This window comes from Denticeps clupeoides, chromosome 4, assembly GCF_900700375.1.
Source record: "Denticeps clupeoides chromosome 4, fDenClu1.1, whole genome shotgun sequence".
NCBI lineage: Eukaryota > Metazoa > Chordata > Actinopteri > Clupeiformes > Denticipitidae > Denticeps > Denticeps clupeoides.
In genome coordinates this window covers 2,642,101-2,665,013 of record NC_041710.1, presented here as the reverse complement: position 1 = coordinate 2,665,013, position 22,913 = coordinate 2,642,101, and the positions used below count along the sequence as shown (strand labels likewise).

At 45.3% G+C, this 22,913-nt stretch overlaps 1 protein-coding gene and 1 pseudogene across 5 annotated transcripts in view; both read left to right on the top strand.

Moving 5' to 3' along the window:
• The first annotated feature begins 8,426 nt into the window (after positions 1–8,426).
• The window catches only part of LOC114789018 (alpha-N-acetylgalactosaminide alpha-2,6-sialyltransferase 3-like), a 39,164-nt gene continuing 24,677 nt past the window's right edge, over positions 8,427–22,913 (top strand). For all 5 annotated transcript variants that reach the window (XM_028978059.1, XM_028978057.1, XM_028978058.1 and 2 more), the window contains exon 1: positions 8,427–8,629. In XM_028978059.1, the coding sequence (XP_028833892.1) occupies positions 8,612–8,629 (18 nt within the window). In that variant the 5' untranslated portion in view covers positions 8,427–8,611. The remainder of the gene's footprint in view (positions 8,630–22,913) is intronic.
• On the top strand, positions 21,657–21,742 carry LOC114789419 (uncharacterized; annotated as a pseudogene).

Below are 22,913 nucleotides of genomic sequence, written 5' to 3'. Positions count from 1 at the left end.
GTGGATTTACATTAAATTTGAGTTGTCCTTCCCTGAGGTTCTGGAAGGGACACTGCAGAAAAGTGGCTGCCAAGAACGTGACTCTTCAAGTGCTGAAATATATTAGGAAAAAGATAAGGAAGGAAGGCAGAATACAAATCTTCACAACACCATCTGTTTTATAACCGACTGACTGGAGCTGACTTTTATAAAAGAGAAGGAAGTAAAGTGAATACAAATACCATCAGATTCAAACTGCCCTTTAAAACATCCCCACAGGCAACCTCTATATTGAGGGGGAAAAAAAATAAGAAAAATTGGCAAAGGGCAGCCTGTCCACTTTTAGCCCCTTGATGATCACATGCAAACATATGACCCTCATGGAAAGTTGCAGCCCAAGTGGCGTGTTTCGTCCATTTGTGTTTGACTCCCGCTTTGTCTGTCTGAAATATTCTAATATTTTTTTGGTATTACTGTTATTATTCCAGCAGGGAGAGCATGTAACAAGGCAAACAATAGCAGACAAGGAAGGGTGGTAGTAGCCTAGTGGGTAACACACTCGCCTATGAACCAGAAGACCCGGGTTCGAATCCCACTTACTACCATTGTGTCCCTGAGCAAGACACCTAAACCTGAGTTGCTCCAGGGGGACTGTCCCTGTAAATACTGATTGTAAGTCGCTCTGGATAAGGGCGTCTGATAAATGCTGTAAATGTAAATGTAAGGAACTGGTTCCTGTGGAACTCCAAATGCTACGCCACTGTATTGTAATGATCCTCGGATGGCCCCACCCCTTCCCGATTCAATCCTTCAATCCTTGCACTGGTATTCTGGCCTCCGGACTTGCCATCTGTCTGTAATCCAAAAAAAAAAAGATGACTTAATCTCACAAACTTCCTGGACCTGGTCTTCAGTTGTCCCTCCCCTACTACCGACCTTTCTTCTACTACACTTTACATGTGGTCAGAGAGCACAACTTTCTGTCCTTAACCCTCACTCTACCTACTGGATCCACCAACCATCCTTCATTCAACATAATCTTCACACTGTCTTCATCTGTATGTTCCTGCGATCTTTCATCACTAACTCTCTCCTCTCTTCACTTTCCCTTTCTGTGGATCATCTCTGCCCTCTAACTTCCAAACCCAAAAGAACTTCTCCCCCCTGCTCCCTGGCTCTCTGAAAGAAATCACAACTTGACTCAAAACTGCTGCATTATCCTCAGCCCACAACTCTCAAAAACGTATTCTTAAATATACTCAACTCTCCGACACCTCCCGTCCTGTCTTCTCTAACTGCTGAAGATTTTGCCAACTTTTTTCACTTTGTCTCTTCTCTCATTTCTTTCTAAAGTCATTGAGAGCTGCATCTACAATGAGCTGTCACTTCATCTGTCTCAGAACAACAATCTGGATCCCAACCAGTCTGGCTTCAGAGCACTTCATTCTATAGAGAACCCTTCTGGGTGTTTCTGAGAAGCTAAATGCGGCCAGATCAGCGAAACACTCATCTGTTCTTGCTTTCTACCTTGGAAAGGGTCCACATCCACTTCACGCAGACACTCCACTGGCGTCCCACAGGGTTTAGTACTCAGTCCTCTCCTTTTCTCCATCTAGACGAGATTTACTTTACTGATTGACGACAGCTCTGAGAGAATTTTGTGCAACGTAGCCTTAAATATTTCAATTATTTTAATTCAAAACAAAATGCTACAAGGCTATTTCCCTCATTACAATTTAATGGTCCAGATAGAATTTGATGAAGGATTGAAGTTTATTACTTCTGATGACTGGTATGTTAATTGATAATGGTAGTTATAGCACCTGTCTCCTTTGGATTATGAAAATCAATCAAGGGCTTGCACGTACTTCACTGTTCCATGATTCTTGTCAGCATTTTCCTGCATAAATGTTGGACATTTATGTTGGAAAAATACAATTTCAGTGAGATTAATTCAGACACACTACTGGGATACATTTTGGTCTCCTCTATCTTGGTTTCCAGAAACAGCAACCTTCTGATTACGGGTCCATTATTTGAAAATCAACATAAAAACACATGATCACAACCTAGCATCTCTTTGTTATTGTAATAAGAATGTAATCATATAGGCAACAAAAAAAATCTCAGTGGCCATCTTGAACACCGCAGACTCCAAATTCTGCCTGCTGACCGATCCCCATCTGGATTACCCTTCCCTGCTTCTTGTTGACCTCGTCCACAACGATTCTACGTATCCTCCACGCCGACACCTTCTGAAAGTGTCTGCTTTTGCCCGACTCTTCTACAGCCTGCCATGTTTACCTACACTTACTCCATAGTAAACCAAGGGCACACCAACGACTTTACTTCCTCAGATGTCTGAAGAAAGCTAGGGTGGTTATGTCAGTCCTCACAAGCTTCTACAGGTCTACTGTGGAATGCACCTTAATGGCACAAGACAAAGGGACCCTGCATAGAGTGGTGAAGATGGCGCAGATGATCATCGGCACACCACTCTGCTCTTTCTTGCTGTCTCAGAAAGACAAAGAGCATCTTGGATGACTGTAATCACCCTGCACTCTCCTTTTTTCACTTCTGTGCCACCTGGCAGAAGACTCAGGACAATACACACATGCACAGTACATTTCATGAACAGTCCTCATTTCAAGGCTATAAAACGTCTGTCTCCAATGTTGACTGTTGACATCTTGACTGTTAGAGAATGTTGGCCAGATAATTCACCTCAGTTTTTCAATGCTGAGTGTCTGTAGCCTAAACTTTTACAGCCTGTTCACTGGAAACACCTGCTCAGAACAAGTAGTCTCACTCACATATGACTACTGACATATTCTCATATTATGATCATCTCTCTCCCCAAATAGTTTAAATAATTCTATCAAAATTTTGTTCCACAATTCTGAGCAATTAATAACATCACCATTAGGGGTGGCCTAACTGATGTGCCACTGAGCAAAAGCACCGTCCCCACACACTGCTTCCCGGGCGCCTGTTATGGCTGCCCGCTGCTCACTCAGGGTGATAGGTTAAATGCAGAGGACAAATTTCACTGGCTGCACCATGTGCTGTGCTGCTGTGTATCTCAAATGACAATCACTTCACTTTTTTTTTTCTTAACTTCCCATTCCTGAGGTAGTGGGGTTTAGTGGAGAGCCCTTTACCTGCTACTCATGGCGATGGTCATTTTCAACAAGCTCAAGTTCATATTTTTTTGTATTTCTTACAAAGTATTTAACAATCCCACCACTGCTATTGCACAATTTTTTTAAACTTCTACTTTCACTTTACTCATTTGCACACCTTCACCCTACCTGTTACACATATTTTATGTTGAAAACACGAAAGTGTAATATTTGGTTATGTTTGCGATATTTGCATATTGGTTCACTGTATGCTTGCAATATTTGCAATACTGTGGTCTATTGCAGTGGCTAAAGCAATTCACTGCATATCATACCGTGTATGACTGTATATGTGACAAATAAAATTTGAATTAAGTTTCTTGTGAGTAAAATTTGTTAGGAGTTGAAACCACCTCATATCCACTGTCAGCATTTCGTGGAACGCGAGCAGGTAAATTGATCATTTGGCAGATCTGACTGCTGTATTTTGTCACTCCTTGTGTAATGAGCGATTGGCTTTGGTTAGAGCATTTTGCAAGAATTTTGGTACGTGCCCATCAGCATATGAAAATAGCAAAATAAATGTGCAGAAATGAATGTTCTACTGCAATGCAACACTCGTTGATGCACAAAGGAACAGCAATTGAATTGCAGCTCTTAAAAAGTCCTGTGAAAAAGGTGATGGCTGAAATTCAGCAGGGAGAAAGCAGCATGCAAACCAAACTAAAATACAATCAGACCAACTCTGTCTCAGCGGCTCCCACTAAAGCAAGATTGACACTTCACAGAATTTCCATTTTCCCAGCAAGGCAGAACCATTCAGAGGTGGACAGGTGTGCAGCGCTTAAGCTCAATACATCAGGCTGCTAGGACAGCAGAGTTTGACAAAAGAAAGTAAAGAGACAAATATGGATTACGGGCTGGTGAAGAAAGTGCACAACAACCTAAATAAAATTCCCACCGTTTGGCAGCAGCGATTTGGGTCCTGAGTGAAGTCTCTCCCTTCCCTGGGAGAGAAGTAGAGCAAAGAAACCCAACGAGCTGCCGAATCTGCACCCTAAAGGTCCAAACCAAACCAGGCTCCTGGGATTGCTATTTGCAACCTGTACACTAGTTTTTACACTTCACACCACCTGATTACATATGAGAATATTTTTATTGCTTTGCCAATGACCTACAATTGTATTTATCGTTTAGACAGGATTATCTTAAAGGATGGATTTAATGACATTAGTATTTTTTGACAATTCTTTGAGGGTTCACTCAGGGTTAAGTGTCTTGCTCTGGGACACAATGGTAGTAAGTGGGGTTTGAACCTGGGACTTCTGGTTCATTCTCCAACTGTTACCTGTTGACTGGACTACTGCAGCTGTCTATATTGCAGGAACCCAGCTGGAGAAAACTGGAATGAGGCAGAAACTGAACTATGATGTGAAGAGCAAAGGGAGAGAGTTCCAGTAAGCGGACTTGGTCAGGGTTTTCAGCCCTGAATGAGACTGTTATTGGGATGAGAACTCTGGAACGGGTGGGGGACGTAGTTTACAGGGTGCAGGGGCCCATAGGGGCAGTTTAAAGTTCTGCTTGTTGTCTTTAAATCTTTAAAGGGTCTAGGTCCGTCTTATCTTTGTGATTTGTCGACTATGCATGTTCATGCTAGAACCACGAGATCAAGCACTCAGTTAATTTGAACCATTCCAAGAACTAAGCTGAAAACCCGAGGGGACAGAGCATTTGCTGTGGCAGGCCACAGACTTTGGAATAGTCTGCCTTTGAATGTTAGATCAGCACAAACCCTAGAACATTTTAAATCTTTATTAAACATTTATCTATATGGACTGGCTTTTAGTACATGTTGACCTGGAACATTTACTTTTTTAAAAACTTTTTTTTTTTACTTTATTTTTAGACCCATCCTATTTAATGGTTTATATTTATTTTTTTCCCCTCCTCTCATCATTTATATATATTCTTGTAATTCATGTACAGCACTTTGGGCAGTATTAAATAAATAAAGAAATGTACAAATAAATTTGATCTTGATCTTGACTCTCCAGAGTCATTTTGGTAGACTCAAATTTTTTCTAATTGAAATGTATTGCAGATTAATGGTTGAGGACACTTTTAGCCTGAGTGACTCAACAATACCGTAATCACAGTGGCACACTGTGGCTTTTCCAAGTACAGGAACAAGAATCAGGTTCCTTGAAGACATCAGAGAAGGAACGTGAAATTTGATTAAATGTGGCTTTTTACCGTCACCTAATCTCTTTAAGTTGGGTGTGAACAGCTATTGATCTACCTCGGTCAAACTGGGAAAAAGTGCAGCTAAAGAGCTTTTGTGTGATGAGAAAGCAACATTAGCTGCAAATTAATTGATGTTTTTGTTATATCTATCATTCTGTCATTGATGAAGACTATTATATAATCAGAAGATCAATAGTTTCTGTTAATCTAGTAAACTGTGGAACACGAGGGGGTTAATTCTATTTACGTAGCATCACATCAATAAAATATGTATGAGAAATTTCAGCAGACAAACTGCAAAAACAACCCTAAACTAATATATAACAATCTGGAATTTGAATATTTCATTAGTAGCAGGGTTAAAATGCCAGTGGTTCTCTTCGTTAAACAATAAAACCACCAAATCTCATTAATATCAAACATAAGGAGGGAAGGCAGAATAGCAGCCCATAATCACATACAGTATGTCTCAATGGGCTTTGACAGGCCCTACAGTTGACACCCAACACACTTCTGTACACAAGGAAAAACTCTAGGAGAGAGAAAAAAAGAAAGGAAGAAACGTTGGGAAGGAGTGATACAGACAGCGACGTCCTTCCAGGGTAGAGTGAGCCTGCAAATGGTGTCAGTGCATAGCTGGTGATGTTTGTCCAAGAAGAGAAAAAGTCCTGCAGTTGTAGAGGTGGAGAAGTGCTGTATAGAGCATCTGTATAAATCCATTCTATGATATTGCATTCTAAGCAATGAGAATATGTGGAAGTGCTGCTTCCCTTCATTATGGGCAGTGGTGGCCTAGCGGTTAAGGTTAATGAAGCGGCCCCGTAATCAGAAGGTCGTGGATTATGATCTGCCCATTATGAGTTATGTACTGTTACTGTAGTTATAGTGAGTGTGTTGATGGTGTTGAGTGACTGGTTACTGTGGTTACTGTAGTAATAGTGAGTGTGTTGATGGTGTTGACTGACTGGTTACTGTGGTTACTGTAGTAATAGTGAGTGTGTTGATTGTGTTGAGTGACTGGCTACTGTGGTTACAGTGGTAATAGTGAGTGTGTTGATGGTGTTGAGTGACTGGTTATTGTGGTTACAGTGGTAATAGTGAGTGTGTTGATTGTGTTGAGAGACTGGTTACTGTGGTTACAGTGGTAATAGTGAGTGTGTTGATTGTGTTGAGAGACTGGTTACTGTGGTTACTGTAGTAATAGTGAGTTTGTTGATGGTGTTGAGTGACTGGTTAATGTGGTTACTGTTGTAATAGTGAGCACGTTGATGGTGTCGAGTGACTGGTTACTGTGGTTACTGTAGTAAAAGTGAGAGTGTTGATGGTGTCGAGTGACTGGTTACTGTGGTTACAGTAGTAATAGTGAGTGTGTTGATGGTGAGTGTGTTGATGGTGTTGAGTGATTGGTTACTGTGGTTACTGTAGTAATAGTGAGCGCGTTGATGGTGTCGAGTGACTGGTTACTGTGGTTACTGTAGTAAAAGTGAGAGTGTTGATGGTGTCGAGTGACTGGTTACTGTGGTTACTGTAGTAATAGTGAGTGTGTTGATGGTGTTGAGTGACTGGTTACTGTGGTCACTGTAGTAATAGTGACTGTGTTGATGGTGTCGAGTGACTGGTTACTGTGGTTACAGTAGTAATAGTGACTGTGTTGATGGAGTCGAGTGACTGGTTACTGTGGTTACTGTAGTAATAGTGAGTGTGTTGATGGAGTTGAGTGACTGGTTACTGTGGTTACAGTAGTAATAGTGACTGTGTTGATGGAGTCGAGTGACTGGTTACTGTGGTTACTGTAGTAATAGTGAGTGTGTTGATGGAGTTGAGTGACTGGTTACTGTGGTTACTGTAGTAATAGTGAGCGTGTTGATGGTGTCGAGTGACTGGTTACTGTGGTTACTGTAGTAAAAGTGAGAGTGTTGATGGTGTCGAGTGACTGGTTACTGTGGTTACAGTAGTAATAGTGAGAGTGTTGATGGTGTCGAGTGACTGGTTACTGTGGTTACAGTAGTAATAGTGACTGTGTTGATGGAGTCGAGTGACTGGTTACTGTGGTTACTGTAGTAATAGTGAGTGTGTTGATGGAGTCGAGTGACTGGTTACTGTGGTTACTGTAGTAATAGTGAGTGTGTTGATGGAGTCGAGTGACTGGTTACTGTGGTTACTGTAGTAATAGTGAGTGTGTTGATGGAGTCGAGTGACTGGTTACTGTGGTTACAGTAGTAATAGTGACTGTGTTGATGGAGTTGAGTGACTGGTTACTGTGGTTACTGTAGTAAAAGTGAGAGTGTTGATGGTGTCGAGTGACTGGTTACTGTGGTTACAGTAGTAATAGTGAGAGTGTTGATGGTGTCGAGTGACTGGTTACTGTGGTTACAGTAGTAATAGTGAGTGTGTTGATGGAGTTGAGTGACTGGTTACTGTGGTTACTGTAGTAAAAGTGAGAGTGTTGATGGTGTCGAGTGACTGGTTACTGTGGTTACAGTAGTAATAGTGAGAGTGTTGATGGTGTCGAGTGACTGGTTACTGTGGTTACAGTAGTAATAGTGAGTGTGTTGATGGAGTCGAGTGACTGGTTACTGTGGTTACTGTAGTAAAAGTGAGAGTGTTGATGGTGTCGAGTGACTGGTTACTGTGGTTACTGTAGTAATAGTGAGTGTGTTGATGGTGTCGAGTGACTGGTTACTGTGGTTACTGTAGTAATAGTGACTGTGTTGATGGTGTCGAGTGACTGGTTACTGTGGTTACAGTAGTAATAGTGACTGTGTTGATGGAGTCGAGTGACTGGTTACTGTGGTTACAGTAGTAATAGTGACTGTGTTGATGGAGTTGAGTGACTGGTTACTGTGGTTACTGTAGTAATAGTGAGCGTGTTGATGGTGTCGAGTGACTGGTTACTGTGATCACTGTAGTAATAGTGAGTGTGTTGATGGAGTTGAGTGACTGGTTACTGTGTTCACAGTAGTAATAGTGTTGAGGAACTGCAGTGGTTAATGCTGTGTGGGTGATATTCTGCTGGCTGGGCGGAGCAGCGCGGTCACGTGGCCCGGGGGGGGCGGGGCCGCTGCAGCAGTCAGCCAGTAACGTCACTGCTGGAGCAGCGCGGAGCGGAGCGGCGCGGCCGCAGTGGTGCTGGTGGCGAGATGATGATGATGATGGTGATGATGATGATGATGAAGGCGAATAACGGGACGCCGCGATATTTACAAACACGCGCACCGACGCGCTCGCGCTGACGACGTAAGAGCGGAAATCGCTGCAGCGCCAGAATGGCGTGGATCTGGAAGGTAAGCGCGTCTGTGCAGCGATTTGGCTTTTTTCGCGGCTGCAGGCCGGAGGGAGGATCTCTCGGTCCGCGTCGAAATGCGCCGCGCTGCAGATGTCTCATGCAGATGGGTGAAGAACATCTGTGTCTGGCTCAGAGCTGAAGATGCTGACCGCAGCTTATGGGCCTGAAGTCCAACATTCTTTAACTTGACCATAAATCAGGTGTACAAGCAGCTCAGGAAACAGTGTAGAAACTGCAGAAGCAAAACCACCACAAGCAATTTACTTAACTTGACCAAAACTATCAACTATTGATTTACGTAAAGCGTTTCATTCAGGACTCCCTTCTCTCCATGAAACAGTGACGTGTGTAGAGATAGAGACTCTGAGCTGAAATACAATATTATTCTCCATCTGTAGACTTTTACTCGTAGAAAGAAACATTATTAGCACTTTCACCGTTGATTGGGAGGATTTGTGCGTTTTACAGTTCTAGCCCCTTCCTGGTGAGTAAAACGTGGTAATTTTCATACAACCTTTGCACAATATGCTGTATTAGTGTAACTAAGTATTTCATATTTTGATGAGTTATGTGTGAGGCGGTCCAATTTACAGTCGCACCGTGCGGAACTGCGCTGGGGTCAGTTTCAGGACTTCTGAACTCTTCACACCGAAGCATCACTCAGCGTGTAACCGTAACCGCGAGTGAGGACACACACACACACACACGGTTCACACGCAGCAGCGTCTCTGTTACCCGCTATCCTGCTTTTTATCGGGGACGGTGACCCTCCCGTCCTCGTGGCATTTAACTGAGCTGAATGGAGGAACAGAAGGGGCAAACTCCACCGGGCCTGGTCCGCCGCGTAGGCACGACTTCGCATTTCGTACTGTTTGCACCACTCGTTTGGACCGATGGAAACTTATTTCTGACTTTCTGAAATGAGAGTGCTGCTCTAAAAACAGCCTTTGGTCGGAGGCGGAGTGGAAGGCGGAACACGATCTCCTCCCTCCGTTTGGAATAACGACATTGAGGTCCTGATCCCTCCGGTTCCTCCGTGTCTTCTGTAGTTTAATTGGCTCAGCTGCCACCACCTCACATGCCTCTTTGAAGCGCGAAACGCTTATTTCGGCCTTTTCTCCCCGAAAGATGAAGGGCGTCTCATGTCTGTAGCGCGGCACGTTCCCATGGGGCCATGCTGCAGACGTGAATACAGTGCGGCTGATGAAAGCCGGGGCAACTCTGGATGTGCAGACGTGCACCTCAGGGAACACAGGAACCGGCTGGTGTCTCGCCAGGTCCACACTCTGTGTCACGTCTACGGACTTACGGGGAAAGGAAGCGCAGAGGTCTGACATGCTAGGAAGGGGTTTTATTATAACAAACAATAAATGAATACAAATTAACAATGGCGCGAAAAAGGATTTAAACAAAGGGGAGAACTTAAACTAACCCGTGGGCGTGTGGCGATTGCCAGAACTCAAAATACAAACATACACGCGGTTGCCAAGTGAAGTTCACGAAAATGCCGTCCCTCCTGAAAGGGCGGACATCTGCGTTTTTTAAGCGCTGTCAGGATTGGGTACAGGTGGTAAGCCCAGCTGTAGTCAATCCTGACACTCGGGGACCAGCTTCAGAATCATCTGCATCATCTGACCTTACCCAAGAGGTTCTTGGGGTTCCCGGTGTTCCTTTTGTCACATTACACGTATCGTGCATGAAATCTTTAGCTTGAACTTGATCATCAGTTAATCTGCTCGCTGTAACAGGCCTTTTAAACAGGGGTGCCCAAACTTTTGCAAAATGCTTTGGAGATGAGGTAGAGTGACGTCTGTTATTGAGGTTGTGCATCATCACGACTGTTCAGGTACGGTATGATGATGAATGGGAATATTTTGTGTGTAGGTGGTGCAGTTCAGTCATGAATGTGTCAGGTCGAATCGTGTTTCGTGTCTTCGTCATCGCGCTAAGGGCCCCATCCATCCGGGGGGCGCTACAAATCTACACTAGCAGGTGAATTTACTGCCCAGGGCTCCAAATTTAAGTGAAACACAAGGAATTAGATGGCGTCTGTATAAAAAAACAAGAACAACATATTCTGATATCTACAGAATAATACAAAGATTACAGAAGGAGAAGAAGGGTAGGTAAAGGGTATTTTCAACGCTGTAGATGTTTAGCAGTTCACTTGTTTAGTAGGGTGGTGGCGAGGGGTAAAAAAAAACTGTTCTGCAGACTTCTGTATCTTCTGCCAGAGGGCAGCAGATCAAAAAGTCTGTGTCCAGGATGTGAGGGATGCGATGATCTTTCCTCTTGAGAGGAACAGGTCCTGGATGGAGGGCAGGGGAGGGTACAGCACGCTGCAGACTGTTCCTGTGCGGTTGAGTGGCTGATCCATACCAGACTGTGATGGAGGAGAACAGGACGGACTCAATGACTGCAGTGAACTGGATCATTAGCTCATCAGTCTCAGGAAGTACATCCTCAGCTGGGTCTTTCTGAGGATGGAGGAGAAGTCTCTCACTTCAGGTGCTGGGAGATTGTGGTACCCAGGAACTTGAAGGTCTCCACTGACGACACTGGGCTGTCTGATATGGTGAGGGGGTGCAGTGTTGAAGGACGTCTCCTGAGCTCCACTGTCATCTCCATGGTCTTGACCATGTTCAGCTTCAGGTTCTGCTGACTGCATCAGAGTACCAGCTGCTTGGTTTACAGATTTATTACCATCCTGAATGAGTCGAATGACAGTGGTGTCATCTGCAGACTTCAGATGTCTCAGAAGTGAAGGTTCTAGAACCAGTAGGGAGAAGGTCGTTAATGGGAGACCTTGAGAAGGTTAATTGTCCTCCCAGACGTCCCTGTTTTAAAGTGTCAGGGCCCGGTGGCATCGTATGCGGGTTTCCAGCCATCAGACGGGATTAAAGGGTCACAGGCACATCCACCACCAGAGATTATCCACCACTTCTTTACACTTTACTCTCTCTCACACACACACACACACACACACACACACACACACACACACACACCACACACACTCGCCTCGAGCAGCCAAGATCCTGGATGTCCTGCAGCGCTGCACCTGTCCCTTTCTGTATGAGACCGATATAACCAGTCATGTGACGGCGAGGGAAAGCGCGCGGTGGCGGCGGCGGCGAGTTTAAACCGTAATCTGCCGGCGGGGCTGTTACGCTGCATGTAAGTAGATTAGACGAATGTGAGGATCGTCCGTGCTGTTCTCCCTGCTGCGGAAATAAACAGGAAGTGCAACAGAAGCGGTTGTCATGGGGATGCCACGCGCAGCATAGTCTCACCATGCAATCAAGTCAGATGTGATGCCTTATAAAGTTAAAGTTAAAAGTTAAAGTGAAGTGATTGTCACATGTGATACACAGCAGCACAGCACACGGTGCACACAGTGAAATTTGTCCTCTGCATTTAACCCATCACCCTGAGTGAGCAGTGGGCAGCCATGACAGGCGCCCGGGGAGCAGTGTGTGGTACCTTGGCGGATCGGGATTCGAACCCGCAACCTTCTAATTACGGGGCCGCTTCCTTAACCGCTGGGCCACCACTGCCCCTTATTGTTTACGTGTTGTGCTCTTAGCACCCCCGCTTTTTTTTGCGTGACCTTTGACCCCACTCTGTGTGCTAGATTCTCTGCCTCGGGTTTCCTCCTCCTGACCCGGCTCTGCCCTTGAACCAGCAGAAAATCCATCTAATAGCATTAGTGTGGTTCATGGTGGGCTGCGGTCATGCATTAATCCTGGATATTAACTTTAATATTTCCTCTGATCAGCATTTCTTTTCTGGAGAACCTTCAGGAGTGTACAGAATGGAGGGAAACATCGGAGTAAGGAATGAGAAGGATGCTGCGTCACACCTGAGTGTGTGACATACTGACAGGAGGGGGTTTAAAGGGGGTTTCTCCAGAACCTGGTGCTACACGTAACGTTTAAAAAACGTTACATACTGACATAGAGTGCAAACAGGGGACACAGACAGTACAAGAGTAACATTTAACAAAAGGCATGTAGACAACAATGAGACAGACAGTTCTAAACAGGTGAAATGGATAATAAATGTGCAAAGTAAAATAGTGCAAATACTGCTGTGCAAAATGGAACAGTGCATTAATACATAATATTACAAATAGATAATATTACTCAATATAACATTGTGTGTGTGTGTGTGTGTCTTGTGGTCCGACACGGTGCAGCTGGTCAGAATTAAAGTTCATCTTCTTGGTGTCAGAAATAATTACACACCAACCAAAAGGTCTGGGTGGGTAGTTAGTTCCATCTGTACAACATCCATCTAACCAGCAAGCAGCCGCTTCCTGTTTCTACCTGGTTATTTCTGTAAAATCCTCGAGACGTAAATGACGTTTTGAATGAAGCACCCCTGATAAAAGATATATTAATATTGAATGATTTCCCATGTGATGCATCACTGAGGTCCCCACACACTGCTCCCCTGTCATGGCGCCCACTGCTCACCAAGGGTGATGGTTAAATACAGAGGACACGTTTCACCGTGTCACCGTTTGCTGTGCTGCAGTGTTTCACAATGACAATCACGTCACTTTCACTTCAGTATTTTCAGCCGACTTCATTTTACTGCCACATAACTGAAGCCACCTCAGATGACCTTAGAACCGCCTCCACAGTTCTTTTACAGGTAGAGACGACGCATGATTGGAGCCTCGCTTCATTTTCTTCACTTCTTACCCTGGACCACATGACCTTCAGTCCAATCTTCAAACTGAAGGCGTTTTTTTGATTAGCTTTATTATTAATGCTTTTACTATATTAAAAAGGAGCTGTGAGTTTTCTAACATTTGACCTGAAGTAACGTTTGAATGATCAGCTGAGATGAGGGTTCTTCACTTTCATTCCAACTACGAATGATGTGTTGGACAGTTCCTATCTTACACAGACCAATGATTTCACCGTTCTCCAAAACAGAGACGTCTTCTCCACAACCATCTGAAATATGGCATGTCTTCACTCATCACTTACCAGCTGAGGAACATTTAGGTGCAGATGTCATGTCACTGGGTGGGAAGGGGAAGGAAGCGCAGAAGCAGGACATTGTGGCACAAAAACTGAAGAGATATGACTGTCATTGTGAAACACTTCAGCACACGGTGACACGGTGAAATGTGTCCTCTGTATTTAACCATCCCCCTTGGTGAGCAGTGGGCGCCATGACAGGCACCCGGGGAGCAGTGTGTGGGGACGGTACCTTCATCAAGGGGACCTCGGTGGCACCTTGGCTGTTCGGGATTCGAACCAGCAACCTTCCGATTACGGGTCCACTTCCTCAACTGCTAGGCCACCACTGCCCCATGTCACTAACTAACTAACTAACCCTGAGGCAAGCGGCTTAAATTTAGGACCTGAAACAGACACTGGTCTCCACATTAATGCAGCTTCTCTTTAATGGGCCCTGATCACGGACGCCTAATCAGTGGCAGCGGTCCATGATGTCAGGCTGGGAGGCCGCAACAGCAGAACTGAAAACGAATGATTCCTTCATCGATCAGGTGCTGTAGGGAAAGGTTAGAGCTAGAACTTTACTGGAACTTTAAAATGTCAAACTTCGCCTATCTGTTTTTTTTCCCACGATTCTGTTTGAAAATGTCAGGTGTGGAGAACTACATCAGATACAAAGCAGCCTCATTTTCAGACGTCCCTTCCATCTGTTGACTTTTGTTATTGGGGAGAAGAGCTGGGGGTCAGAGATCCCAGTTAATGCTGACAAGGACTTTTTATCAGGAGGACGTCCAACGGCGCAGAGCAAACAGCGCTTTCCCTCAACCATCTGCACTGTAATTAGATCGTTAAGAAAGTCATTTTCATTTGGCTCCTTAAAGGTTAAGCAAATGTTGATCTGTACAGCGGGAGAGACAATACTGCACATGGAACATTGACAAGAAAAGTCCTGATAACTGGAGGGAAACATGTGACCGAGGGGGCGTGACATGGACACAGTAAACATGTGACTGAGGGGTCGTGACATGGACACTGTAAACAGGTGACAGAGGGGGCATGACATGTACACAGTAAACAGTAAACCTGTGACATGGACACTGTAAACAGGTGACCGAGGGGTCGTGACATGGACACTGTAAACAGGTGACCGAGGGGTCGTGACATGGACACTGTAAACAGGTGACCGAGGGGGCGTGACATGTACACAGTAAACAGGTGACCGAGGGGGCGTGACATGTACACAGTAAACATGTGACTGAGGGGGCGTGACATGTACACAGTAAACAGGTGTCCAAGGGGTCGTGACATGGACATTGTAAACAGGTGACAGAGGGATCGTGACATGGACACTGTAAACAGGTGACCGAGGGGGCGTGACATGTACACAGTAAACAGGTGACCGAGGGGGCGTGACATGTACACAGTAAACAGGTGTCCGAGGGGTCGTGACATGGACACTGTAAACAGGTGACCAAAGGGGCGTGACATTGACACTGTAAACAGGTGACAGAGGGATTGTGACATGGACACTGTAAACAGGTGACCGAGGGGTCGTGACATGGACACTGTAAACAGGTGACCGAGGGGGCGTGACATGTACACAGTAAACAGGTGACCGAAGGGGCGTGACATGGACACAGTAAACAGGCGACCGAGGGGGCGTGACATGGACACTGTAAACAGGTTTCCGAGGGGGCATGACATGGGGCATGACATGGACACTGTAAACAGATGACCGAGGGGGCGTGACATGGACACTGTAAACAGGTTTCCGAGGGGGCATGACATGGGGCATGACATGGACACTGTAAACAGATGACCGAGGGGGCGTGACATGGACACTGTAAATATTAGTGAATGTGACATCAATATTATTTTACTATTATATTACTATTAGTGAAGGTGATGTCACTGTGATAAAAATCTATATTGGTCAATATGGGAAAATAGATCATGAGGTGAAAGTGTGTACGTTGCCCTCCAGCCTGTTGAGGATGTTGGAGAAACTTTATTTTGGCTCGTCTGGGAATCTGCATCTCTGAATCGAGTTCATATAAGTCCACATGAAGCTTAATTCATGGTGTCCTGCCTGTACTGCCTGTGTTACTGGTCAGTCCTGGGCTTGATAAAGTCTCTGACTGTTTTGCGGTGGACTTTAGCAGCTTTAGGTCACTGCCCTCTCCTGCCCCGTCATCTAACTTGGACAGATGGTGAGCTCCATGAAGCCTTATTGGAGTACAGAGTGTCCCAGATCTGAGCCTGGGCTAAAAATGCCTCCATTATGTCAACATGGCAGAGAGGAGCTCAAACACAGGCACATTTCCAGGTCATTTGGAGAGAAAACATGAGGTTCTGCTGCAGCTCTGCAGCTCACACGGTGTCCTCATCTGCATGTCTTCATAAGCAGCAGGAGGTAGCATCATCACCATGGAAAAGGTACATTAATGCTGCTGACTTTATTACATAGTTGAAAGGTGTGGTTCGTGTTTGTGGCATCATGCAGCACACAATATTATTATTTTAATCACGTTATTAATCACGTTCAAATAATAAATGGAATCTAATGAGAAGCACTACTAGCTACTACTAGACTAGCTACTACATGATCTTACGTATTATAGGCCCTAGTTTGGACTGCCCACCCCAGTTTTGTCACCATGTGCCTGGACCTTCAAACTAGTAAGAGATTTTGCTGGTTTTGCTCTGGTATGAGTGGTGCTAAATGAATGTCTAAAGTCTAAAGTCAGAAGCACTTTATTCAACAATATTTTATTATATTTTATTATATTTATGTTCCATTCATAGAGTTCTGTGCATAGTTTCCGAATTTCTGTTTTCCGAAGCTGGGAACGTGGACGTTACTACATGTGCTTGAACGCAGGAAAGGAACATGTCTGCCCGTCCATTCTGTTTGGTGTAGTATATGACACGCCTCTGCGAAGAAAGAAAGTGAAGTGATTGTCACATGTGATACACAGCAGCACAGCACAGGGTGCACACAGTGAAATTTGTCCTCTGTATTTAACCATCACCCTGAGTGAGCAGTTGGCAGCCAAGACAGGCGCCCGGGGAGCAGTGTGTGGGGACGGTGCTTTGCTCAGTGGCACCTCAGTGGCACCTTGGCGGGTCGGGACTCAAACCGGCAACCTTCTGATTACGGGGCCGCTTCCTTAACCGCTAGGCCACCACTGCCCCTTAGGGCCAGTCGCGCTGGTCAACTAGAGAATCGGCTGGTTCTGTAAATAGTACCAATACCCTGTTGAATGAGCTCGGAACTGGGCTGCGGCTGGAGCTAGGCCCTTTGAAGAGCGATCTTGGACTCGTGGGTATAATTCGAGGCGATGACGGATTGCCGCTTTGACGGGCAGGGCCTCGACTGCCGCTGTGATCTGCGCCGCGGCCGTAATGAAACTCCTTTTCGGCAAACGTGTAATTTACTCTGCACCTCCGATCGCGCGGCCGCCCCCAGCCCCGCTTCTGTCAATTGGCCGCTCAATTATATTTTGATTGCTTTCTATTTAGGGCATCGACACATCAGTTAAAGCGTCCTGTTTGGATGGAGGGAGCCCGTCGGCTCAGAAATCCTCCTTCAGCTCTCTAATCGACTTCCTGCCCTCTTGGCGTCGCTTTTGTTCACTGCAGGAAATGGATATTTTGCTCTGAAGCTGTTATTCTGTTGCTGTGGCTGTATTTATGGAATTGTATATGGTGGCAGTGAAGGCGGGCACCATGTTTATTCCCCAGATTAGACCGGCGGTGGTTTCTCCGAGTTTCACAACGCTAGTATCGCGTAACTGGGATTAGACCTTCGTGACCCAGTTTGGCCAGAGTCAGTGATTGACAGGAAGTTCCTCTAACACTCTTAAAATCCTGTTAATACTACATAGCAGGATATTAAAATATGAATATGGGGGGATTATACTAAATATACCCCAAACATGTACTAATTCAGATGCTACTAACCCTGTGACTTTAATTAACCCACAGCCACAGAGGTGTCGGCAAGTGAGGGGTGATGTTGTGGAGGTGGAGCAGGGAGATGGAATTCTGGTCCCGGGCCTGCAGGATCCTGCCTGCTGAGCCGAGGTTTATTTCAACTTTGGCCCCTTCACACCTTTCTAAATCTCGGGATTTAGATGCAGGAGAGAATTCTCTCACTGGTGGTGTTCTGAATTACTGAAAGATGCCTTCATCCAGAGCGACTTACAACATGCTTCCATGTTACCATCGATGAAGTGATCAGTTCTGGTTCACTAGGACCCCCAACTATGAATACAATCTGTTCTAGTTTCTATACAGAAGTCAGACAAGAAGAAGGTTACAATTTAATCTAAATATTCTCTAAAGAGGAAGGTCTTGAGCTGCCGTTTGACTGTGCAACTCGGTGACTGAGCTGTTCTGACCTCGAGGGGAAGTTCATTCCACAACTGAGGGGCCGAGATGGAGAAGAGTCTAGATGAATGTTTTCCTTTTACGAGCAGTACTGGAGGCTCGGAGTATACGAGGTGCAGTGCGAGGTATAATAAGGACTGTGAGGTAGGATGGTGCTACTCCATGTTTGGCTTTGTAGGCCAGCATCAGTATTTTGAACCTGATGCGTGCAGCTACTGGGAGCCAGTGGAGGGAACGTAGCAGAGGGAGGTGTGGATAAGTTGGGAAGGTGCTGCTGCGTTCTGTATTGGTTGTAGAGGCCAGATACCATTTCCATTTCAGCAGCGGCATGAAGCAGAATGAGGTTGTTCTCCCTCTTTATTATCCAGAGGTGTGTTGTAATAAAGATGTAATAAAGAGACAGGGACAGAAGGTCTGGAGCAGATAACAGCATGACATATACCAGCTGGAAACGATGGTGCATGGTGAGAAAAAGATCAGCGCACCTCCAGAAACCATTGGGTTAAATGCAGAGGACAAATGTCACTGTGTGCACCGTGTGCTGTGCTGCTGTGTGTCACAAGTGACAATCACTTCACTTTCAGAAAGAAACTGTCCAGTGTGTCCAAGGATTTTCAATACAGGATCTTCATAACGACTCATGCATCATGAAAGCCAGCAGCGTTCGGGCCCTCACTGGCAGCCTGAGCAACAGCTTCATCCCTCAAGCCATCAGACACCTGAACACTCAGGGACTTCCCACTCTGGACTGACACACACACACACACACACACACACACACACACACACACATACACACACGACCTCTGTTATATTGAGTAATATTATCTATATGTAATATTATGTATTAATGCACCATTCCATTCTACACAGCAGTATTTGCACTATTTCACTTTGCACATTTATTATTCATTTCACTAGTTTTCACTGTCTGTCTCATTGTTGTCTATGTTTTTTTGTTAAATGTTACTCTTGCTTGTTTGTACGTTATATAGTACGTTGTACGTTATGTTGCACATGTACACTTGATGTCAGTATGTAACGTTTAAACGTTACGTGTAGCACCAGGTTTCACTATGTTCTGATAAACGTATGTAGCTTAAATGACAATAAAGCTCAACTTCATACTTCATCTTGGATCTTTTCAGTCTTCAGCAATTTTAGCAATGACACGAGTCCTCAGAGAAGTTTTATCCAGCGGTTTTATCCATTGTGAGGCCTCCTTCTGGAGATCCAGTAGATCTTCGTTACCATCAGAATGGTCCTGCAGACGCTCGGTGGATGTTTTCGGATTCTAAGATGAATTGAAACGACATTTTAGCTGCTTGATAGACCGAAGCCGCAGAAGCAGCAAGTCGCTTTTGCATTGCAAATGTAATTTTCCATCCTGCCGTCAGAAAGTCAGGGCCCACTCAACCTTTTGTTCTCATTCATTAGAATCTTCGGAATGGAAGGTTTGTGTCTTTAAAAAGATAAAAAGTTCACTGCCTTTTGTTTTTTGCTTCTTTGCTCTTTTTAAATGTCAAACGTCAGCAGCAGCAACATTTCTGTCCCAAATTGTCCCAAACGGCAGGACGTGCTGGTAATAAATTCCAGAAATTAACTACCAGGAGGCTAGAGAACGTGGAACAGGCACCGGTGGAACCGATTAATTCTCCCGCCACCAGCAGCAGAGACGTGACCACACTGCGGCGAAATGGGAATAAACCAGAATGAAGCGGCTGATTACATTAACGGGGCTGCAGGCCTGATGAACGCCACACGATCCTCCTAATTCGGTTAAAGTCCAGTGATCACGTCTGCCCTCAGGTTTTCACAAAGCATCGGCATTATTAATCGACGGGTATACACGTGAGGGATATGCATGCAGAAAAATATTGTTGCCATCCACAATGTGCTCTTTGACGTCGGCTTAAGGAGTGCACTGATGCTCCATCTCCACCCGGCTCAGAGGACACTTTTTCATTTCCGTTTTTAAGTCAATATTATGGCCAGAACATTCATTTATTAACCATTCCTATGTTCTTAAATTCATATGTAGGTGTAAAGATAGTCAAATATGATGACTGAATTCAAAATGTGAATACACACTTGTGTCTGTTGTTAGTATCATTTAACAAAATATCATGACCCTTGACTCAGAAAAAACTTTTTTTTAAAACATGATTTATATAATAATGTGATCACTGCCATTTCCCATGACTCTCATTCTGATGTCACCACTGGCATCGTGGCGTTATGGAGGAAAGCCATGGTCACGTAGAATTATGACATGCTGGCGGTGGGTGGGCACTGATCGATACGCCTCAATGAAGCTGGAGCTCCTGCAGAGAGCGGTGGGAGGAGCGAGGAAGTGTGTGTGAAGCTCATCAGCCTCCGGGTTTGTGGTTCTTCACTGCTGTTTGTTCTCAGTCGGGGGTTCTGCTTTGCTGTGGCCTCTGGGTGGCGCCGTGGCCCTCAGCGCCGTGGTTAATCTCCCTGTTGTGGGAGTCCATAATGGGTGAAATTGTGCAGAACACGACCCACAGATGATTATCCTCATGATAGATGGAGTCACATGTCGCCCATTGAGCTTAAAGATGCCCCATAAATCGCCTCAAATGTGACATGTGATTCTGGCAGAGATTAAATCACAGGAAATTTCCCCAGTTTGTTCCTTTTTTTAATGTCCTTACTGACTGCACTTCTCTCTCACTGTTTATGGGTTGTGTGCATCTTTGCTTAATTTAATTTGATCGTAATTGTGAGGGTAACAATTACCAATGCAATTATATTATTAATTTATACAAAAATTCTATAATGCGGGACATCAATGTCCATAGATCTCAGTATTTAGTTAGTTACATTTATTGTCACATTTATTTTGCAACACAGCAAAATATAATTGCTTGTGTGATAGTGTCATGCCAAGGTGTAAAAAGAATGAAATGCAAATGCTCGATGTGAAAATGTAAATATAGGTTTTAATGAACAAAAAGAATTACATCCTGATGACAGAAATGCAGCAGTGAACACATCAATTATGCAGGACAAGGGAGTGATGGAGCTGTTGCATCCAGAATGGGGGCCTTTCTGAGCACTCAGGCAGCGGCCCCCACTCAGTCAGGAACGAAGGTGGGCTCGGACCCTCAGGCAGCACCCCTCACTGAGTCAGGAACGGAGGTGGGCTCGGACCCTCACTGCATTCAGAATGAAGGCCTGCCTGAGTGCTCAGGCAGCACCCCTCACTGAGTCAGGAACGGAGGTGGGCTCGGACCCTCAGGCAGCACCCCTCACTGAGTCAGGAACGGAGGTGGGCTCGGACCCTCACTGCATTCAGAATGAAGGCCTGCCTGAGCACTCAGGCAGCACCCCTCACTGAGTCAGGAACGAAGGTGGGCTCGGACCCTCAGGCAGCACCCCTCACTGCGTTCAGAATGGAGCCTGCCTGAGCACCCCGGCAGCGTCCCTCACACTCGCAGGAGAAAGTCCCAGGTTCAAACCCCACTTACTACCATCGTGTCCGTGAGCAGGGGTCTGGTAACGCATCCTTTTCTGCTGAAATCAGGCCACAGTCCCACAGCCAGGATTTCCTGGGACAGTGAGGTTATTGCAGAGTGCAGTTATGCTGGTATTAAATGATATATGGCTATACTAGTGGGATCTAGTCAGGAGACCCCGCTTGGGCTTCTCTTCATCACGTACAAAGCTTTCGCCTTTTACTAAAGATTTCCATGGAGGGGGACGTCAACAAGCTCTGTTTTGACAGAACTACACTGGGACAGAGGTGGCCTAGCGGTTAAGGAAGCGACCCCGTAATCAGAAGGTTGCCGGTTCGAATCCCATTCCGCCAAGGTGCCACTGAGGTCCCCTTGATGAAGGTACCATCCCCGGACACGCATGTCATGGTGGCCACTGTCACCAAGGGTGATGGCTCTTATGATTAATCTGTCATGCCGGGTACTGGGGTGAGGACCCATATTCGCGGTGGACAGTTTTCTCTTCAGATTTTTTTGTAGATCGGTTTGTCTGTAAATAAAGTTGCGGTTGAGCTGACAATTTTGACATCATCTTCACATGTACAGTCCCAGCTGTCAACTTTACACTGTTACAATACTGTAAAAACCCCTCCAGCGTCTCACTTGTCAACTTGTCTCAGGGGCGTCGACAACACCCCGCCTGCTATAATGTGTCTAATTACGGATGTTGACAAACAAATCGTGGTTGTCTAATGAAGTTATTTTATGCATTAATTACTGTGGTAAATTTTTTATTGGCTTGTGCTCACGTTCCTTTATTTGATGCACAAAGTGACGGACACACAATTTAGCCCATGACGTCACCCATTCAAATTGCATGGGACATTTAGTCTTAAGAATTCATCGTCACAATTAATTGCACACTTTTGAAATCAGAAAATTACAAAGAATTCTTCTGCAGGAATGATTATTTTTCCCGGCTGGGTCTGCGTGAGAGGTTCCTACACAGATCTCGTTGGATTCGGCATGGATCCCCCAGACGTTGGCAGTTTGCTCTCCATCCGTCTTCTCTCGCCGACCAGATGCATCTCCAGGTTGGAACGGGCAAAATGTCTTCTCCTGAACATGCGACAAATTGTGTCCTGTGCAGAATTCCTCTTTGGTTTGGGCAGCAGGGAGGTGGTGCCAGCGACGACTCTGGGCCCTAAATGGTCGTTTTTGGTGCCGAGCCTGATGTTCGATCAGGCACTGAGCAGCTCAGGTCTCCAGCCGCCCTGAAAAGTTTTGATGTGAAAGATCTGAGGCGGGCCCGTAAACGCTGACGCCCCGCTCATCCTGGCGCGATGGAATCGTGGGTGGAGGCTTCACGGCACCCAGCTACTTCAAAGCGTCATCAGATCCGTCCTCTCTACAGAAGGGGCCTTCGCGGCTTTTTCTCTACAGGCCGCTGGATTTT